The sequence below is a fragment of the Rhea pennata genome, chromosome 9, assembly GCF_028389875.1.
Source record: "Rhea pennata isolate bPtePen1 chromosome 9, bPtePen1.pri, whole genome shotgun sequence".
Classification (NCBI taxonomy): Eukaryota; Metazoa; Chordata; class Aves; order Rheiformes; family Rheidae; genus Rhea; species Rhea pennata.
The window spans coordinates 28,111,996-28,128,751 of NC_084671.1; the positions used below are offsets into that span (position 1 = coordinate 28,111,996).

A 16,756-nucleotide genomic window follows, 5' to 3' on the forward strand; every position below is an offset into this window, starting at 1 on the left:
GACACTTACAATATGGAGGCTGGTAACTCCAGGCTTTGATCTGGTTTGCATTTTTATAGCGAATCTGTGCAGGGCAGGGTTCCACAAGGCAGCTCACATCTACGTTGTCACCAGATTGTTTGATCTCAGGGTGATTGGCTGATCGTTTTATTTATACATGGATTTAAAAAAAAAAAAAAAAAAAGACTGGCAAGGACCCCCAGAGTGCTGGCTGGGCTCTTTTAACAGACAGCAATAAGAAAAATTGTATGCGGATTTATATCAATATCTAGCTGAAGATAAAGATATTTATTTATATCTATATAATAGGTATTTCTGTATCAATCTATCTGTCTATCTATTTACCTATTTTTATAATAAAAATATAACTTCTTAAACAGCTTTTACTACAACATTTAGACCAGAAAAGCAAGTTATTTCATTTTTCTCCACTTTCCACCTCTGTGAAGGTCTCTGGGAAACAACTGACGGTTTACCAGCCTCCTTGGCAGGGCATGCAGTCTCATCCACCTTGTAACTATTCCTGCGAGTAAGGAGCATCGCATCGAGACCACAGGGGAGAACAAGTTATCTCCAGCCGGGTACAGTCCCACCTAACACACAAGAGGCAGCAAAGGTGGGGAAGAGCTGGGTCAGGGTGAACGCATTACCCACACCGAGAGAGCTTTGCTCTTTGGTCACTATTCACATGAGGGAAATTATAGCTCAAGTCCAAATGCCTTCCTAAATGCAAAAAAATATATATATAAAGAGGTGGCCCTTGGGTTTTTAAAGGTCTGAGGAGACTAATCTAATTCTCGCCTTGCCTCCTGGTTTCTGCAGGCCCCTCTCTCTGTATGTGCATATAGGAGCACATATCAGTGTGCACAAAACCAATACGAGGGTGTACCCTATGCAGGTGTATGTGCTTGAACATTCGCAAAGGACACACATTATGAATTTAAGAGAATTTTCTCTGTTTAAATGTAGATATTCTGCTCCAGTTCAGAGAGACGGTGTCTTTGTATGTGCATGTTTGTAGGCATCATATATATTGCGCGTATATACACATATATATATACAGCATACGTATGTTGAATATATGTTTAAATCTATGCCCTTGCACTTATGATGTATGAATGCTGTAAATATCTGTACAATATGTGTATATTTTATTTTATAGGCACACACATAGAGAGAGAATAAACTGTCTATAACATAAACATTGAGACACAGTACATACATGTTGAGCACACAAACTCTATTGTATATATATAAACACATGTAGACACATATATAACACCTATATTGCATATATTATTTATAGATATACACACATTTTTTTTCCAGAGGAAAACATTATTTCGTATTGCTAATTTACTCAAAATCTGTAACATAAAATGGGAGCTAGGTGGAGGGGGGGAGGAGAGAAAGGAAACTTCTCTTTACCTACTTCAGCAGAATCTGTTATTATTTCTTTTTTTAAAGGAAATTTCATTGTATATTCTAGAAAAGTATATTGGTGGGGTAGGTTTACCAGAGGCAGAGAGAATGTGCAGGGAGTGAGAAAGTGAATTGATGGATGGATGGTTAAATGAATATAAATGAACTGATACCTTTACAGGAAAATAACATTTCTTTTCTTTTTTTATTCTATAGATCAGTGGGTTTTGTATCTGTAATTCTTTCATATCAGCAAAGAGGAAATAAACTCCCATGTAAATCATTTTCCCCCCATCTGGAAGCATATTAAAAGCATGCCATTTTTTTTTTCTTTTAAGCAGAGCCTTTTTTCCCCCTATTTGCTTATCGGTTCATCCACCATTACATTTTAAATGAAATTGCAAGACCCCCCTCTCCTCCCCCCAAATTCTGGGCTGATGTCGGAAAGAGGGAATCAGCCTCTCCCATGCTTTAGAATAACTGACCTAGATTCAATTACAGATAGACCCGGCAGAGAGGACGGCACCTCGCTGCCTTCTCAGGGGTCTCTTTAAAAAAAAAGCAAAAAAAATACCAAAAAAGAGGGGAAAAGCAACAAAAGGAGGGGAAATAAACAGGCAGCCGCCCCGCTACGAGGCGCACAAACGCTGCGGGCGCCCGGAGGCCCCTCACCCGCCACACCGGCCGCAGCCCGGCTCTGCGGCGCCCGCCCCGACGGCGCGGCCGCGGCCGTGGCGGGGCGCGGAGGCGGCGCGGGGGGCGCCGCGGAGGGCGCGCGGCCGCCTGCGCACCGCGGGCCGCCGTTCCGCTGCCCGCTTCCCGCCCCAGCGGCGCCCCGGGGCGGCGCCGCGGCCGCCCGCTGCCCCGACGGCTGGACCGGCGCCCCGGGGCCGCTGGGCCCCCCCCCTCCCGGAGTCGGAAAGCACGTCGTGGGGGGGGGGGGGGGGGGGGCACGGCTCCCCTCCGGCTCTGCAGGGCTCTCGCCACCCCTCCACCCGCGGCCGGGAGCGAGACACGCAGGGGTGCATCCCGAGCGGAGGGGGGAGCAGCGCGGTGCAGCTCCCCCTCTCCGCGGGACAGGATGGGTTTCGGGGGTAGAGGGGGTCCATCCAGCCCCGGTAGCCCCCAGCCTCGCGGTCTGCAGTGGCAGGGGGTGCGCAGGGCCCGCAAGACGCCTTGTTTCATCTCAAAGTGGGACCGGGGCTGCTCTAGGACGCGCCGCTCGCGAATATAATCTTCATATTGAGTTCAATGGAGTCTCCTTATAATTTACAGCACCGAGATAAGGCTGGAGGATGCAATGAAAAAAAATTTTTTTTGAAGCCATCCTCTCCCCCTCTGTATTGCGCTGCACCTTGCGCAGCGGAGCAGAATCCAGAATCTCAACTTCTCCCGACATATGTTTCTAGCAGATAAGTAAACAATCTGGACGTGAAATGAAAATTTTAATTAATGCAGTAATGCTATTACACCTCAAGTGTGCAAATCCCATTGCCTTGCACTGTGACAATGGGTGGGGAGGAGGAAAGAAAGCAGACAGACAACAAACCACAAGCAAATTCTAATCTGGGTTTTGCTTTTCACTCGGCTCCAATTGTTTTCATAGTTTGTTTCCTTTGAATTAATCTCATCCTTATATTTCAATAATTACCAGCTACTCATCTCTTCCCCTCTTTCTCTCACGCACTCAAAGACCCTGGTTGTTTCTCGCGCTTTTTAAAAATTGGGATCAATCCGTATTTAATTTCTAGGCTTTTACGTGTACAGCTGTTTGGTTGTTGCAACGTGGACCCGTACAGACCCTGTACTTTTTTTCTTGTTTAGCTCTCCAAACGCGGCGCGTAGAGTAATAATGAAGTATTTTGTTATTTGCCCTAATAAAAAAGGGGAGGGGGGGGGGAAAGGGCTAGGCTGTCCCTTTGATATTCCTCCAAAACACCCCCAACTGGAACAGAGGTTTGTGAAGGAAGAAAAGAAAGACAGGGGGGTAAAATTAAGCACTGACGGGAAAAAATAAGAAAAAAAAAAAGTAAATTAAAGACACATCAAAAGCCCCGGTAGTGACAGAGGCTATCTCAGTCTGGATTTAGGAGAAGTGCAAAAAAATTAAAATCTGGTCCTCTCCAGCGCTGCCCGCCGAGGTGGCCGCCGGCGCCGCGGTCCGCGGCCGCCCCGTCCCTGCTGCCCGCTGCGGCGGCCGCCTCTCCCGGCGCGGCCGGGCGCGGAGCGGCGCGGCGCGGAGTAGCCGCAGCCCCGGGCGGGGAGAGCCTGTTTCAGGGGGGGAAAGGCTGGATTTAGCTCCCTACGATCATTTTTAAGCACTTTTTTTTTTCTTTCTCTCTTTTAAGCGGTGCCTGGCGAGCTGGCAGGCTGGGGGGATCCTCGCTGCCTGCGCTGCGCGCAGCTGGCGAGGCGGGACGTGTCCTTACCTGCTCGCCTCCGCACCGACCCTTCGAGCCGGAGCAGCGGCAGAGCCGCCGCCTGGGCGCTGCCTGGAGAAACCTGGCGGGGCCGCAGCCCCGCGCCCCACGCGTGCCCCGCGTGGGCCCACCCGGGGAGGCGGAGGGCCGCGGCTGGCCCCCGCGACTGTTTAGAGCAGAGGATGAGGGTCGTGGCTTACTTTTAAACATTACAATCAAGGAATGTAGCCAGGAGGTCGGGCCTGGAATAAAACCGTAAAATCAGAATTGCAATCTTTTTGATGTTTCAAAGTCTCTTTGAATGCCTTTGATACACTCAATAGCAAATTTACTGGGCTATTATCACTAATAAGCAGAAATAAGTAATATCTCTCAGAGACTTCTTATAGCTTAATGTGTCCTTTAAAATAAAGTTTTTTAAACATCACATAATTCCCCCTCTACCTTTGTCTCTCCTACAGCAGAGCACCCTGGCGAATGAACGGCTGCACCTGGGCTCCGGCTCGGTCGCGCCTGTTCCCCTCTATCCTCCTATTTCTTCCCTCCCTCTCTCTTATTTATTTTTGTTTGTTTGTTTAAAGAAAAGCCTAGCCGAATGCTTTTAGCTCTCTAGGTGGTCTTACATCCTCTGAGCAGCATCCAACCCAAGAGGAACCTCTTGCGAGCCAAGGTGAGAAGAGAAGAGAAGAGAAGAGAAGAGAAGAGAAGAGAAGAGAAGAGAAGAGAAGAGAAGAGAAGAGAAGAGAAGAGAAGAGAAGAGAAGAGAAGAGAAGAGAAGAGAGAAAAAAGAAAAAGAAGAAAAGAGAAGAGAGAAGAGAGAAAAAAGATAAAAGAGAAAAGAAGAAGAAGAAGAAGAAGAAGAAGAAGAAGAAGAAGAAGAAGAAGAAGAAGAAAAAGAAAAAGAAAAAGAAAAAGAAAAAGAAAAAGAAAAAGAAAAAGAAAAAGAGAAAGAAAAAGAGAAAGAAACAGAGAAAGAAAAAGAAACAGAGAGGAAGAAAAAGCGAAAGAAAAAGCAAGAGCCGAGAGAGCTGCGGCGGGGCGAGGTGGCCCGGCAGGACCGGGAGGCGGCGCGGCCGGAGCCCCGCAGCTCCGCGTCGGCGCGGGGCTGCGCGGCCGCGGGTGAGGCCCCGCCGCCCGGCCCGGCCCGGGACTGCGCCCGGCCGCGCATCGAAGGCGTGGTGCGCATAACCCCGCGGCCTTTGTTTAATGATTTTGTTGAAAGAAGGAGACAGTTGTGGGGAAACTGGTTTGTCAAGGAGCTGCATTTCCCCCTCGAGGGAATAGCTTTTTTTTTTTCTCTCTCTCTCTGTCTTTCTTTTTTTTGGTCTCCCTTTGACATCAAAGTCAGTAATCGGTTCATTGCAGTGTCAAGATCATTATTTAATTTATTTATCTCCACCAGTTAAATAGCTACACACCTGCAGACGGGTGTGCGAGTTGGAGGGACAACACGGGTGGGAGAATGGAAACGAAAACACCCAGCGAGCAGAGACTATGGAAGGGAAGTCTGGCAGGGCAATCGGGGCAAAAGGAGAAAGGAAGGAAGAAAGGAGGCGAGAGAGGAAAAGAGAACGAGAAGGAGGAAGAGAGAGAGGGGGGAAGAAGGAGAACGAAAGGGAAACAGAGAGAAGGGGGAATAGAAAGAGCGAAAGAAAGAGGGAGAAGGAGAGAGAGAAAGACAGAAAGGAAAGAAAGAGTTTAAAAAATAAAAATAAATAGAAAGAGAAGTAGAAAGAAATAAATAGAAGGAAAGACAGAAGGAAATGAGAGGGGGGGAAGAAAGGAGGAAAGAAGAAAAGAAGGAAAGATCCTCCCAAAAGTTTCCAGCCCTGTCTCTTCGTGCTCGCCGGGCTCGTCTCGGTTTTGCCCCGCCGACGCCAGCTTCACCCGAGCTCGTTTCCCGGCGGAGGCCGCCGAGGCCGCTCCGGGGAGCAGCGTCGAGCAGACCGGGGCGCTGCCGTGCGCCCCCTCGGCGCGGCGCGGCCCGCACCGTCCCAGCTGGCCCAGCCGGGGCCGACAGCGAGCTGGAGGGAGGCTGGGGAAGGGGGCGGTTGTGATTCCCCCCCCCCTTCCCCTCCCCGTCCCCACCGCCGCCTCTGCCCCCTGCTTCTGCGGGGACCGGCGGGCAGCGGGCAGGCGCTTCCCCCCCCCCCCCACCTCCCGCCCCCCGCGCTACCTCCGACCGCTGTCAGACTAATCTGGGTAGATGTTAAAGGACACTGAGCTATCGGTGTTATCACCGAGGCTGACAGCAACTGTCAGCTGGGGTTAAATCAGCGCACGGCGCTCGCCGCGCCGCGCCGCGCCTCCCTGCCCCACGCCGGGTGCATTCAGCGCCGCGCGTCCCAGCGGATCGTCCCGCCGCTTCCAGTCCCTCCCGAAGCCAGCTCCTGTAATTGTCCTCATTTGTAAGAGCCGTTTTGTCATGCTAAACAAGGCTGGAGCAGCCATTCTAACCTCTCCTTTCAGCCCTTTTCTCCTCTCGCCTTTTGTTTACCTTCGCCTGATCTCTCATTTATTTATCTATCTATTCTTCCTCTGCTTACCCTCCCATTCAAGCCCCATGTATGTTAATTGTGTTATGCCGTTTAATTCTAACATCGGTCTCCAAAGAGCACTTAATGAGCAAAGCACATCCAAACACGCATCACTCCGGCTATTCAGCTCCTCCAGACGGACCTCTGCGCCTTCCTCCTTCCCTCCGTCTCTGCCCACCTCTGCCCCTCTTTAATGAGATTCCCTCCCTCCGCCAAGGGCCCTGATGAATAGCGCTTCAAACACCGCTCATCGCTCCGCACACCAAACACCGCTAATTGGTGCGACAAGTCGCTAATTCACCGCCCGCCCCGATCCCGTCTTCGCAAGTCTCTCCTCGCACCAGGAAAACTTCAACGCCGCGGAGGCAACTTTGGAGCCGCCGGTTCCCCGACGGGGAGGAGGACCACGGCGGCAAGCAGCACCCGCTCAGCTCTCGCCGCGGCGGCCACCGGCCCTTTCGCGCCCGGCCGGCCCGGCCCCAGCCCGGGCTCCCTTCGCTTTCCGGACCCGCCGCTCAGGAAGTTTTCCCAAGCCGAGGAAGCGCAGTCGGGTTTCCCCGCCGCCGAGCTGTCTCTCCGGGTGCAAATCCAGCCCGAGCCCCGACGGGGAGGCCGGCTCGGGGAAGAGTCCAGCCCGGTACGCCCCGTCGGGGAAGAACCCTACCTGGCCCTGTACGCCCCGCCGAGGCAGGGTCCGGGCCGCTGCGCCCCGTCGGGGAACGAGCCTGCCCGGCCCTGCCAGCCCCGTCGGGGAAGCGCTCGGCCTGGTGCGCCCCGCCGGGGAGGCCGGCTGCCCCGTCGAGGCAGCGACCGCCGGGGGCTGCGGGCGGGAGGCTCGGCCTCGCCCGCTGCTCCGGCCGCGGCGAGCAGCGCCCGGAGCCCCGAGCGGTCGCCGGGCTCGGTGCGAGGCAGGGAGCTCGTAAACCGGGGCACGGAATTTACGCTACGTAGTTGCCTCGTTTAATGACAGATTGTCTTTATTCAAAATGTCTTTGTTCAACAAATGAAAAGATTTAACGAGGTAAAATCCTGCCGAATACAATTTTTTTCCCCAAGACATTATGAAAACATATTTAAATTACCATCACTTTTATTCCTTTTTAGTTATTAGTAGTAATATTATTAGTATTATTAATTTTTTACAATTCTACTGCCTGACTTCATACCTGACGCTCTGTCTAAAGTAAACTTAGATCTAGTCTCACTGGATCACACAAATTTAAGGACTATCTGTTTTAAATTAAGCAAACACTATCATATGCTTTAAATATAAATGTTTCTCCCCCTCTTTTTTCGTTTTTTAACTTTGAAGAGCCTTTTTTTCTGACATGAAAAGCAATTTTACCTAGTAGTGCGTGGTGGCAAAATATATATATATATTTATATATATAACACAGTTGATCTCGTCTTTTAATGTGCAAAAGGAAAAAAAATCATAATAATACCGGGACTTCCCAAAGTCAAGTCCAAGTGACATGAGACCCTAGAGAACTCATAGACATTAAGAAATAAATAAAAATCGAAACCGCCTCTCTCTTTTTCTTTTTTCGCTTCCGTCCCAAAAGGGCAGTTCAAGGTTTGTGGTTTTTTTTTTTTCTTTTTCCTTTTTTTTTCTTTTTTGAACACATTTACAACTCTCACAAGTTTCGGGCTCCTATCTGACCCTGCGATTGCAGATTCCCCCTCCCCGAGCCTGGAGACGACACTCAGCGCGAGTGCTGGGTTTGAGCGAGAGCGTCTCCGAGTCCCCGAGGAAGCGTCCGTGTGCGTCCCAGCACGGTGCACGGGCAGCAGAGTCCTGCTCCGGGTGGCATTTTGCTTCTGCAGGTTTTATGTACATGCACATGAATGAATCCCAGTTCCGGCTGCAACCCAAGGCTCGCTCGGGGGGGGTGGGGACGCCTGTGGGGGTGTGGGTGGGTGTTACATAGCAGTCGCATGTGCTGAAGAATAGGGGTCTATCCCAGTCTTGGTCATGCCCGGAAATAATATGTAGGCAACTGGAGGCTGCAAACTGGAAGCCGACCAAGCTGTACAGTTACATGGCACGACATAGCCCGGGTTAGTTGGCGAGGGGTGAGTATGGGTGTGTTGGCTGGGACAGCTCAAGCTGCCAAACGCCCCGTTCTGGTATCCCAAGGTGGAGGCGTAGGGCAGGGTGCTGGTAGCTAAGGTGTGAGGAACCTCAGTCATCTTCTGAATGGCGCTGGAGCTGAACTGGCTGGGGTCAAGTAAGGAGTAAGGTGCTGAGGTGGGAGGCAGGAAAGCCCTGGCCTTCTCCGGGGAGCTCAGCAGAGAGTCAGTGGCCCCCACGGGAAGCCCGGCGGCCTTTAAGGGATCGGTTTCCCCGAGGTAAGGCAAAGGGAAGACATACCTGTCCTTTTTGAGCAGGTTCTTCGGCTTGCGCCGGGGTCTATACTTGTAGTCGGGATGCTCCTTCATGTGCTGCGCCCGCAGCCTCTTGGCTTCGTCGATGTAAGGGCGCTTCTCCGCCTCGGAGAGCAACTTCCACTCCGCGCCCAGCCGCTTGCTAATCTCCGAGTTGTGCATTTTGGGGTTCTCCTGGGCCATCTTGCGCCGCTGACCGCGGGACCACACCATGAAGGCGTTCATGGGGCGCTTGATGTGGTCGCTGGGCTTGGACATGCTTCGGCCGGGCGGGCGGCTCGGCGCGGCTCGGCGGTGCGGTGCGGCGCGGGGCTGGCGGGGGCGCGCTGGCCGCCCGCGGCGGCACCGGACGGCGGCGGCGGCGGCGGGAGGGAGGGAGGCAGCGGGCGCAGGAGCGGCGGCAGGAGCGGGCTCAGCTGATCATCACAGGTCCGCGGCCGCGGCGCCGTGCCCGGCGGGAGCCGTGCCCGGGCGGGGCGCGGCGCGGAGCGGCCCGCGGGGCCCGGCGGGCGGGCGGCTAGGCGGGCGGCGAGCCGCCGGGCGCAGCAGCGGGCCGGCGGTGGGGACGCGGCGCGGCGCGGGGCAGTTCAAAGGCGAGGGGCTGCGGCGCGCAGGCTGACATAGTGGCAGGGCGTTCACAGCGCGGCCGGGCGCCCAATCAGCGCGGAGGGGGACCACCTTAAAACGAGAGGGAGAGAGGAAGGGCGAGAGGAAGAGGAGGGGAGGGGATGGGGGAGGGAGCGGGGGGGGGGGAGGAAGGAAGCAAGGAAGGAGGGAGGGAGGGAGGGGGAAAAGCCCCACCAAACGCACAGATTAAAGGGAAGGCTTTGGTGAGGTGCTGCGCTAACAACAGCGAGCCCGGGCGGCGGGGCAGGCGACGGAAAAGGGGGCGCCGGGCCGCGGCGGGGGGCGTAGCGGAGCCGCTCGGTGCTGCCGGCGGCGGGCACTGCGGAGGGACTGCGCCCGCCCCTTGCAAAAAGTCCTCCCCCCAAAAAACAAACCCCCCCACCGGCCGGGACCCGTGTGCCGGGGCCGGGCTCTTCCGTCGGCGGCGGCGCTCTGCGAGGCGCCCGGCTCGGTGCCGCCGCTGCCGTCGGGGCGCCGCGCAGCGCGCTCTCCGCGGCGAGCCGAGCCGAGCCGAGCCCGCTCTCGCGGTTGTAATTCCCCCGCTCCGCAGCCCTGCTTAACCCCAGGAGCCGACCTGCGTCCCGCTTCTCTTTGAATAATTGCCTGCCTCCCGCGAAACGCCCTTGGGGAAAATATTTATTAAATGGAAACAATTGTCCCGAATCCCGGCGGGGACCGCGTTTGTTCGCGCTTATTGGTTTTTAGCACCTGCTTGGTTAACAAGCCTGCTTCATCCACCACCACCACCACCCGCTGGCCACCCCAGACCTTCCCACACCCCCGCGCCGAGCTTTTTTAGCGGTGCAAAAGCTGTTCGGGGCGTGAGGGGGTGGGGGGAAAGGAGGTGAGTGCGGAGGGAAACGAGAAATCATCCCGGCGGCGCGGCGGGGAGGGGTACCCCGGTGGCCCGGGGGAGGGGAGAGGGTGGTGGCTGCCCCAGACTCTCCGGTCGCCCCCCGCCGGGGCAGCGCCGCGGCTCCGACGGCAACTTTTGCCTGCTGCCCCGCGGGGGAGCCGCCGCCGGCGCCCCGGCACGTCCCGCGAGTGCCGGGGATGTTGCGGGGATTGCCATTGGTGGGCACCTACCTCCCCCCACACCCTCCAAATAATAATAATAATACTACTACTAATAATAGCAATAATAAGAATAATAAAAATAACAATAAGAACCGCCACCCTCGACATTATTTTGTGCTTTTTCCTTTCCGCTTTCGGTAAATGACTTTCATTTCCCGGCAGAGCCGTGGGTGTGCGAGGCTGGGGAGGAGGAAGAGGGGGACTTGATTTAAAATCCGTTCACCTGGACGGGGCTGGCAGTGCCGGCGGCTGCGGCGCGGCTGCCACTGGGGCGACGCAAGCGGGTTTTTTCGTTGAGCCCAGAAATGCGGGGCGAATGGCTGAGCCCGGGGTGAGGGGGTGGAGGGTCGCGGGCCGGGCAGCCCCCGGGGCCCGAGCGAGCCTCTGCCGGGGAAAGCAAGCCCTTCCCCTGGCCGCGGCTCGGCTCCGCGCAGCCCCTCTCCTCCGGCACCCGACGCCAGATAGGGAACGGGCTGCAGGCAGCTCCTCTCCGCCCCCGGCGCCTTTGGGACCTGCGAGGCCCACGCGTGGCTGCTGGCCCACGCGTGCCCCCCGTTGCCCCGTCGGGGCACTCGCCCAATGCGCCCGCCCGAGCGCTGTCCGCCCCGGCAGCCGTCTGTGGGCTCGGCGGGGGCCGTGGCAGGGCGACACGCGTGGGAAGTGATTTTTTTTGTTTGTTTGTTTTTGCCCCTGATGCGAACGGACAGAGCCACCCGGCCCCCGCGTTTAAAAAGCGCATTTACGCGGCTAAACTCCGCGCTGGCACCGCTTCCTCCCGCACTCCTCTCCCCACTATATCGTGTTTTGCCCTCCGCCGTTTAAAATACAAAACTCCTTTTGTTTTCCTTATTCATTCTTAGATTCTTCGGGGAAAAAAAATACGTATCATTTGTCATCATTCCTCGCGCAGATTAAACAAGGGAAACCTGGCACCGTTTTCAAAAATCCAGATAGCAAGACAAATCGTTTGGAAGTGAGTGATGGCTCGCAGGCTCTGCCTGCTCGCGAAAAGTCTTTCAAATCAGTTAATGTTGCTTTGCAATATTAATGATAAAAAAATAGCCAGCCTTGCTTTCATTGGCTGATACCTCTAATACATTACACACGCTCCGATATGGAGCTTGGGGCATTTCGGGCTGTATTTTGTTAATTTACATCGTATATATGTCCCCGTTAAAAAACAGAGAGAGCAAAGGAGAGAAAATTTTCCTTCGAAATGCTAATGTCTGCATCCTTGAACACTTTCGTTTCTAACGTACTGTCTCCTTGGCAGGACACCTGTTGCAGTTGTGTGCCCCCGAGAAGGAATGTCTTTTTTATTTTATTTTTTATTTTTTTAAGAACGTTGTTCTTTTTTCCCCCTCTTCTTTCTTTTCATTTTTTTTATTTTTTTTTTTTTTTTTATTTTTAAAGACACCGGCGATTTCCAGGGTAGTGACTGAAATTCATTTCTCCTCGCAAGATTGTTTAGACACCAAAACTAATGGTGTGCTTATTATTCCTGAATGACATCATGGTAATACAGAGAGATAAGAATAGGAAGATATGGAAATATTAAAATTATATTCTTGGAGATAGTTCATTTGGAATAACTTTAAATTAGATGAGATCATTTAGCTGCAATCTAGCATCAGCATAAAGAGAGCTGTGTTTTTTCCTTCATCTTCCTCCTCTTCTTAGGGGTCATGGTCAGGCTTGCACTACTGGAATTGCCAAAAGTGATAGACAAAGAACACAGCACCTAAAATTTGCAAATGTCTAAACTTTTGGTTGCTGAAAAATAATGGATCTTAAAAAAAAGAAAAAAAAAGCTCTATGCATTAAAGAAAAAAAGGAGGGGGAAATTTAAATGATGGGAGCATATTTTGGAGAGACTTTCAGGTCTCTCGTGCTTTTCACAGATACTAAGGGCAATAGTCTTCCTTGATTTTCTGCATGCCTTTTAGGTTTCCTTTCCTGTGTCAGAACTGCCTGGACAGATTTCTACTGGCTGCAATGCTTTTTAAAAAATATTATGGAACTAACTCACTGCATAGGCTGAATATTTTGACACTTTTCCTTCGTATTTGGTTACTTTACATGCAAATATATACACAAATTTTCCATGCATGTGCTATAGTCTAAAAAAATTAAACACATAGTCATCGGATAATATTTTTACATAAACACACATACACACACATACAACCACACCAGCACTGATGCATCCAGAGATAATTGTGCCAGCCGTGATACATACTTATGGGTTATTCTCTGTGCATGTGTTTGCAGTATTCCTTGCTCAACTTTCCCTCCCTCCAGCCGCGAGAAAAACACTGATGCAAACACACTACCAAAAGTTACACTAATGGAGCCCTCCCCAAGAACAGATTTAATGGAGCAGGTCACTACCCTGCACACACATGACCGAAGAAGGTAGCAATGATGGATGCGGCAGATGGGATCAGACCACGATCCGTTTTGCCCAGCGTCCGCTTTCTCACATTGGCCAACAAGAGGTGCTTCCTCGGAAGGCACCACACTCTGCAGGAGGCAGCTGTAGAATAACTTGCTCCAAAGATAAAGATTCCTCTCAGCCTCCATTAGTTTAGACCTGCCTTATGCCCTGAAACTGGAGAGTTTATAGCCCTTCCAAAACTTATTTTTTTCTTCTGATCATTTTATCTATCTGTGCTCCTATATCACTGTATGGTCTCCTGCAAATGCCCCATTCTTTTTCTTAAACACTGTACTATATGCATTTACAGAACTCTTTTCTCACAGGCAATCTCTTTATTATTCATTTGCAGCATTCATTTATTGTAGTCATCTGCTAATGAGAAAGGCTATGTATATTTTTGCATCAGGACTGCCACACTGGATGCAAATGGTGGATTTCCTCTGGGATCAGGCTCCATGCACGTGAAAACACTGCAATGTGGCCGGTCACCATGGGGAACCATCGGTGCTGGGAAACCTGCCCCTTACTGGGGCAGAGAAGAAGCCGACACCAGGCAGCTCCAGCACATACTGCACGTCCAGGTCTCCTCAGAGAGGCTGGGGTCGGGAAATGTCCTGATTAGTGAGTTAATGGGAGTGCCAAATTATGTTATAGGAACACTACTATGGAGGTGATGCATTGAGCAGCACTGACTGCAGTCAGGTGTGCACCCATTTGCATTGACATTTGCTTGTGAAGTGCGCAACACAGGGGCCGAGAACACCAAAAATATCCACATAGGCAGTAGTTGGTAGCTCCACGATAGCCATGAAATATCTTTGTGCACAACCACTGCAAAGTAACTCCTGGGGCCGTGCCGCCTGCATGCCTCATCGTTGCATCATCCTAGTCTAAGTGCCACAGCATTTCCAGTGTGCCTGGCAATCTAGCTACCTCCTGGCCTTTGGTTAGCGACATCAGTTATTATTTACAGAGCAGCTCATCCTTTCCAGGCTAAGAAATACCCAGCGGGAATCCTACAGGAAAGGAATTCTCCTTAACATTGGGTAGACCCGTGCTGAGGAGCCCCGTGAGGGTCCCTGGGTCCAGCAGCCCTCATGCCTGGTGAAGGTCTCCAAGGAGATCATCATTTATTCTCACTGCAGCAAAGGCAGAGCCTGTGTCAAGTGGGAGAGCTGATGAGCTTCTCCAGTAAATACGAATATTCTTGGTGGTCATGCATGTAAACCTGAGTGCTTGACACAGAATTGACTTCCTAGATATTTCATGGCCAGGGAACCTTAGTCATTGTGAGTAGCATAAAGTGAAGGATAAACAACCTAAGCCTGAAAATGCAGAGAAGGCTTGTAAGGAAAGGTAGTATCTTATATTAGACCAACTGACATACTCAGGAAAAAAAAAAAAAACAAACAAAAAAAAAAAAAAAAAAAAACAGACAAGCTCTCAGGCATGCAAGCTCTGAAATAGAACTTGCAACTTTCAAGAAAAGTGCCAAGGCTAAATTGTTTATCTTGGGTACTTACACTCCACCGTTTCTGTGGAGTCTGACAACTTCATTGCCTGAATACAGTTATCCTCCCTGATGCAGGATAAACTATAGAAATGTGATTATTCCCAGCTAAACTTCAGGCATGGAGAAACACAGAAGCCTGTCCAAAGCAGGGTGAAAAGCCTGAGGTAGGAAAGGGGACTGACCTCCAGGGTTTTGTATTTCAGGTGAGCCTTTTCCAGGATTACTGACCATTAATCAGTGGCTGCTACACATGGAAAGCATGAGGAGCTCAGACAAACATGAGCAATACCGACAGCCATGTTCTGCAAACAGAGGACACACTGAAAAGTATTATCTCACTGTTAGTATTCTGAAACAGCTAAATAACCTGAAAAGTGGAGTTCTGGTCATGATGCTAAGATACAGAAGAAAACACTCCTTCTATTGATCTATGTAATCCCATCAAGAGTTCATAGGCTCAGGGTTCTAGCAAATCTCTGTGTTGTCCCTGAGTACCAGATTTTGCATTTGGAGAGCTAAATGAGATGGATGGTGTTTAAAGCCAGTCACTGCTGAGGTCTCTGGGGGCTGCATCACGCTGAGTTGCAGGAGCATCTGTTATTTTGGTGAATGCTGGTTCAATTCTTGTCCACTCCATTTATTTAAGATCTATCAGATTCTCACATACCAATAAGGTGGAGTTAGATTTTTGTCACAACTGCCCTTCTTGGCCCATGTGCCCACTCTTGTGAAAGATCTGCCCCCACAAACACAGCCAGGCCCACAGCACGGATAAGCTGTGCACTTAGCTTCCCACCTACAGGAACCAAGTCGTGTAAGAACTTCAGAGGCTTCTCCCCATCTGATGTTGAATGATGCTATAGCTGCTTTCTTTTTTTTTTTTTTTTTTTTTTCTTGCAGAGGGTTGTAAAGCCTTAAATACTCGAAAATATAAAGTCCCAAGGACTGGAGCTGCCATCAAGGTTGACATAATATTGGGTGTAATTTGGGAATACAGACATACAGTTTGCAGTGAGTGGAATTGCAAGGGAGCCCAGGGCTGGGTCTGCAAAGAGAGTTCAAGCCGGGGGCGGTCTCAGCACATCAGCTGAACCAAGAGTGTGTTTCATCTGTGATACCCAGGCCCCACTGGCTGTGTTATAGCATCATCCGTCTCTAGCATAGTAATTTAGTGCTTGATGGTAAAACGTACTGAGCTAACACACCTAAGGTCACCAGCAGTCCCACCAAACTCTTCATGAGAACTAAAATTTCCCAACAGCATAATCAGCTCCTTGCCTGGCACTGCTATGACTGTAACCTCCTGGTAGGAAAAGGCTTGAATAAATCTCATCCCCAGGGAGCTCTCCTTCCAAATAGGCAATTGCTGTCCAGCTTGTCAAAAGTAGGGATTTAATCCAATATGTCTCATACAAACTCATCCTCTCTCCTGATACGGACTATAATTTCCTCACTACTCTCCTCATATACACCGATAAGGCACTCCAGTTAAGCATATTCACCAGAAGTACAAAGCATGTGAGAAGGTAACACCTGAAACCCCAAGAACAGTATCAGAAGAACAGACAATTTATCTTATCATAAGGACTCCAGACCTCTTCTCCCTGTCCACACAACAGTTCTCAGTGTCTCTGGGTGAAAATTCAGGTGTGGGCTGGGATATTTTAAGCACTGAAAGCCATTTCCTTCCCCATGATATATTCCCAATACAAAAGCAGGGCTGTTGTTGCAGGCTGGTTCTGACGGACAAGTGCTTTTTGCTGCAGTTCTGGAAAAGTCCTTCTATCATATGGTCCAGAAGAATCTGAATAACCACTAGAGCATGCAAGGAGCTTTTAAATATATTGTTTGGGCCCTGAATTGTTAGAGATGACCACAGATTTGGTTTGCTTGATGAGTTGTACCAAAGAAAGCATCTGACAGAGAGAAAAAGATGTATCTGTTATTAGTTACCAAATAAAAAGATGAACTTTAGGGAGAGATGTCTCATTCTGTTTTAGTCTCCTGAAACAAAAGTCTTGCTGTCTGTGCACTGTGTGTAAGGACTGCTCCTCAGGTCTAGCTGTGAACTGCACTCGTCTGGGAAGCAATGAGAGATGCTTTGCTTTTCTGCTTCAAATCCAAGAATCTTTGTAGATCACTCTGTGCACAGGAAACATTGAGATGCTGAACTGCAGTACAAAGACTGTCTGGCAAACACAGCCCTGGACCAAACTGGTGAAATAACATCTAAACAGCTGGTCTGTTCTGCTATTAAGCAACTAATAAAATAAGCATGATACCGTAGCTCATCCTTCTTCTGCCTTCTCTCATGTACCACCAGTACTTCCAA

At 50.9% G+C, this 16,756-nt stretch overlaps 1 protein-coding gene across 1 annotated transcript; it reads right to left on the reverse strand.

Annotated features, from left to right (window-relative positions):
• Positions 1–8,302: 8,302 nt before the first annotated feature.
• On the reverse strand, positions 8,303–9,025 carry SOX14 (SRY-box transcription factor 14). Its single transcript, XM_062583002.1, has one exon. It carries the CDS (start codon positions 9,023–9,025, stop codon positions 8,303–8,305), a length of 723 nt encoding a protein of 240 aa, XP_062438986.1.
• Positions 9,026–16,756: the final 7,731 nt, after the last annotated feature.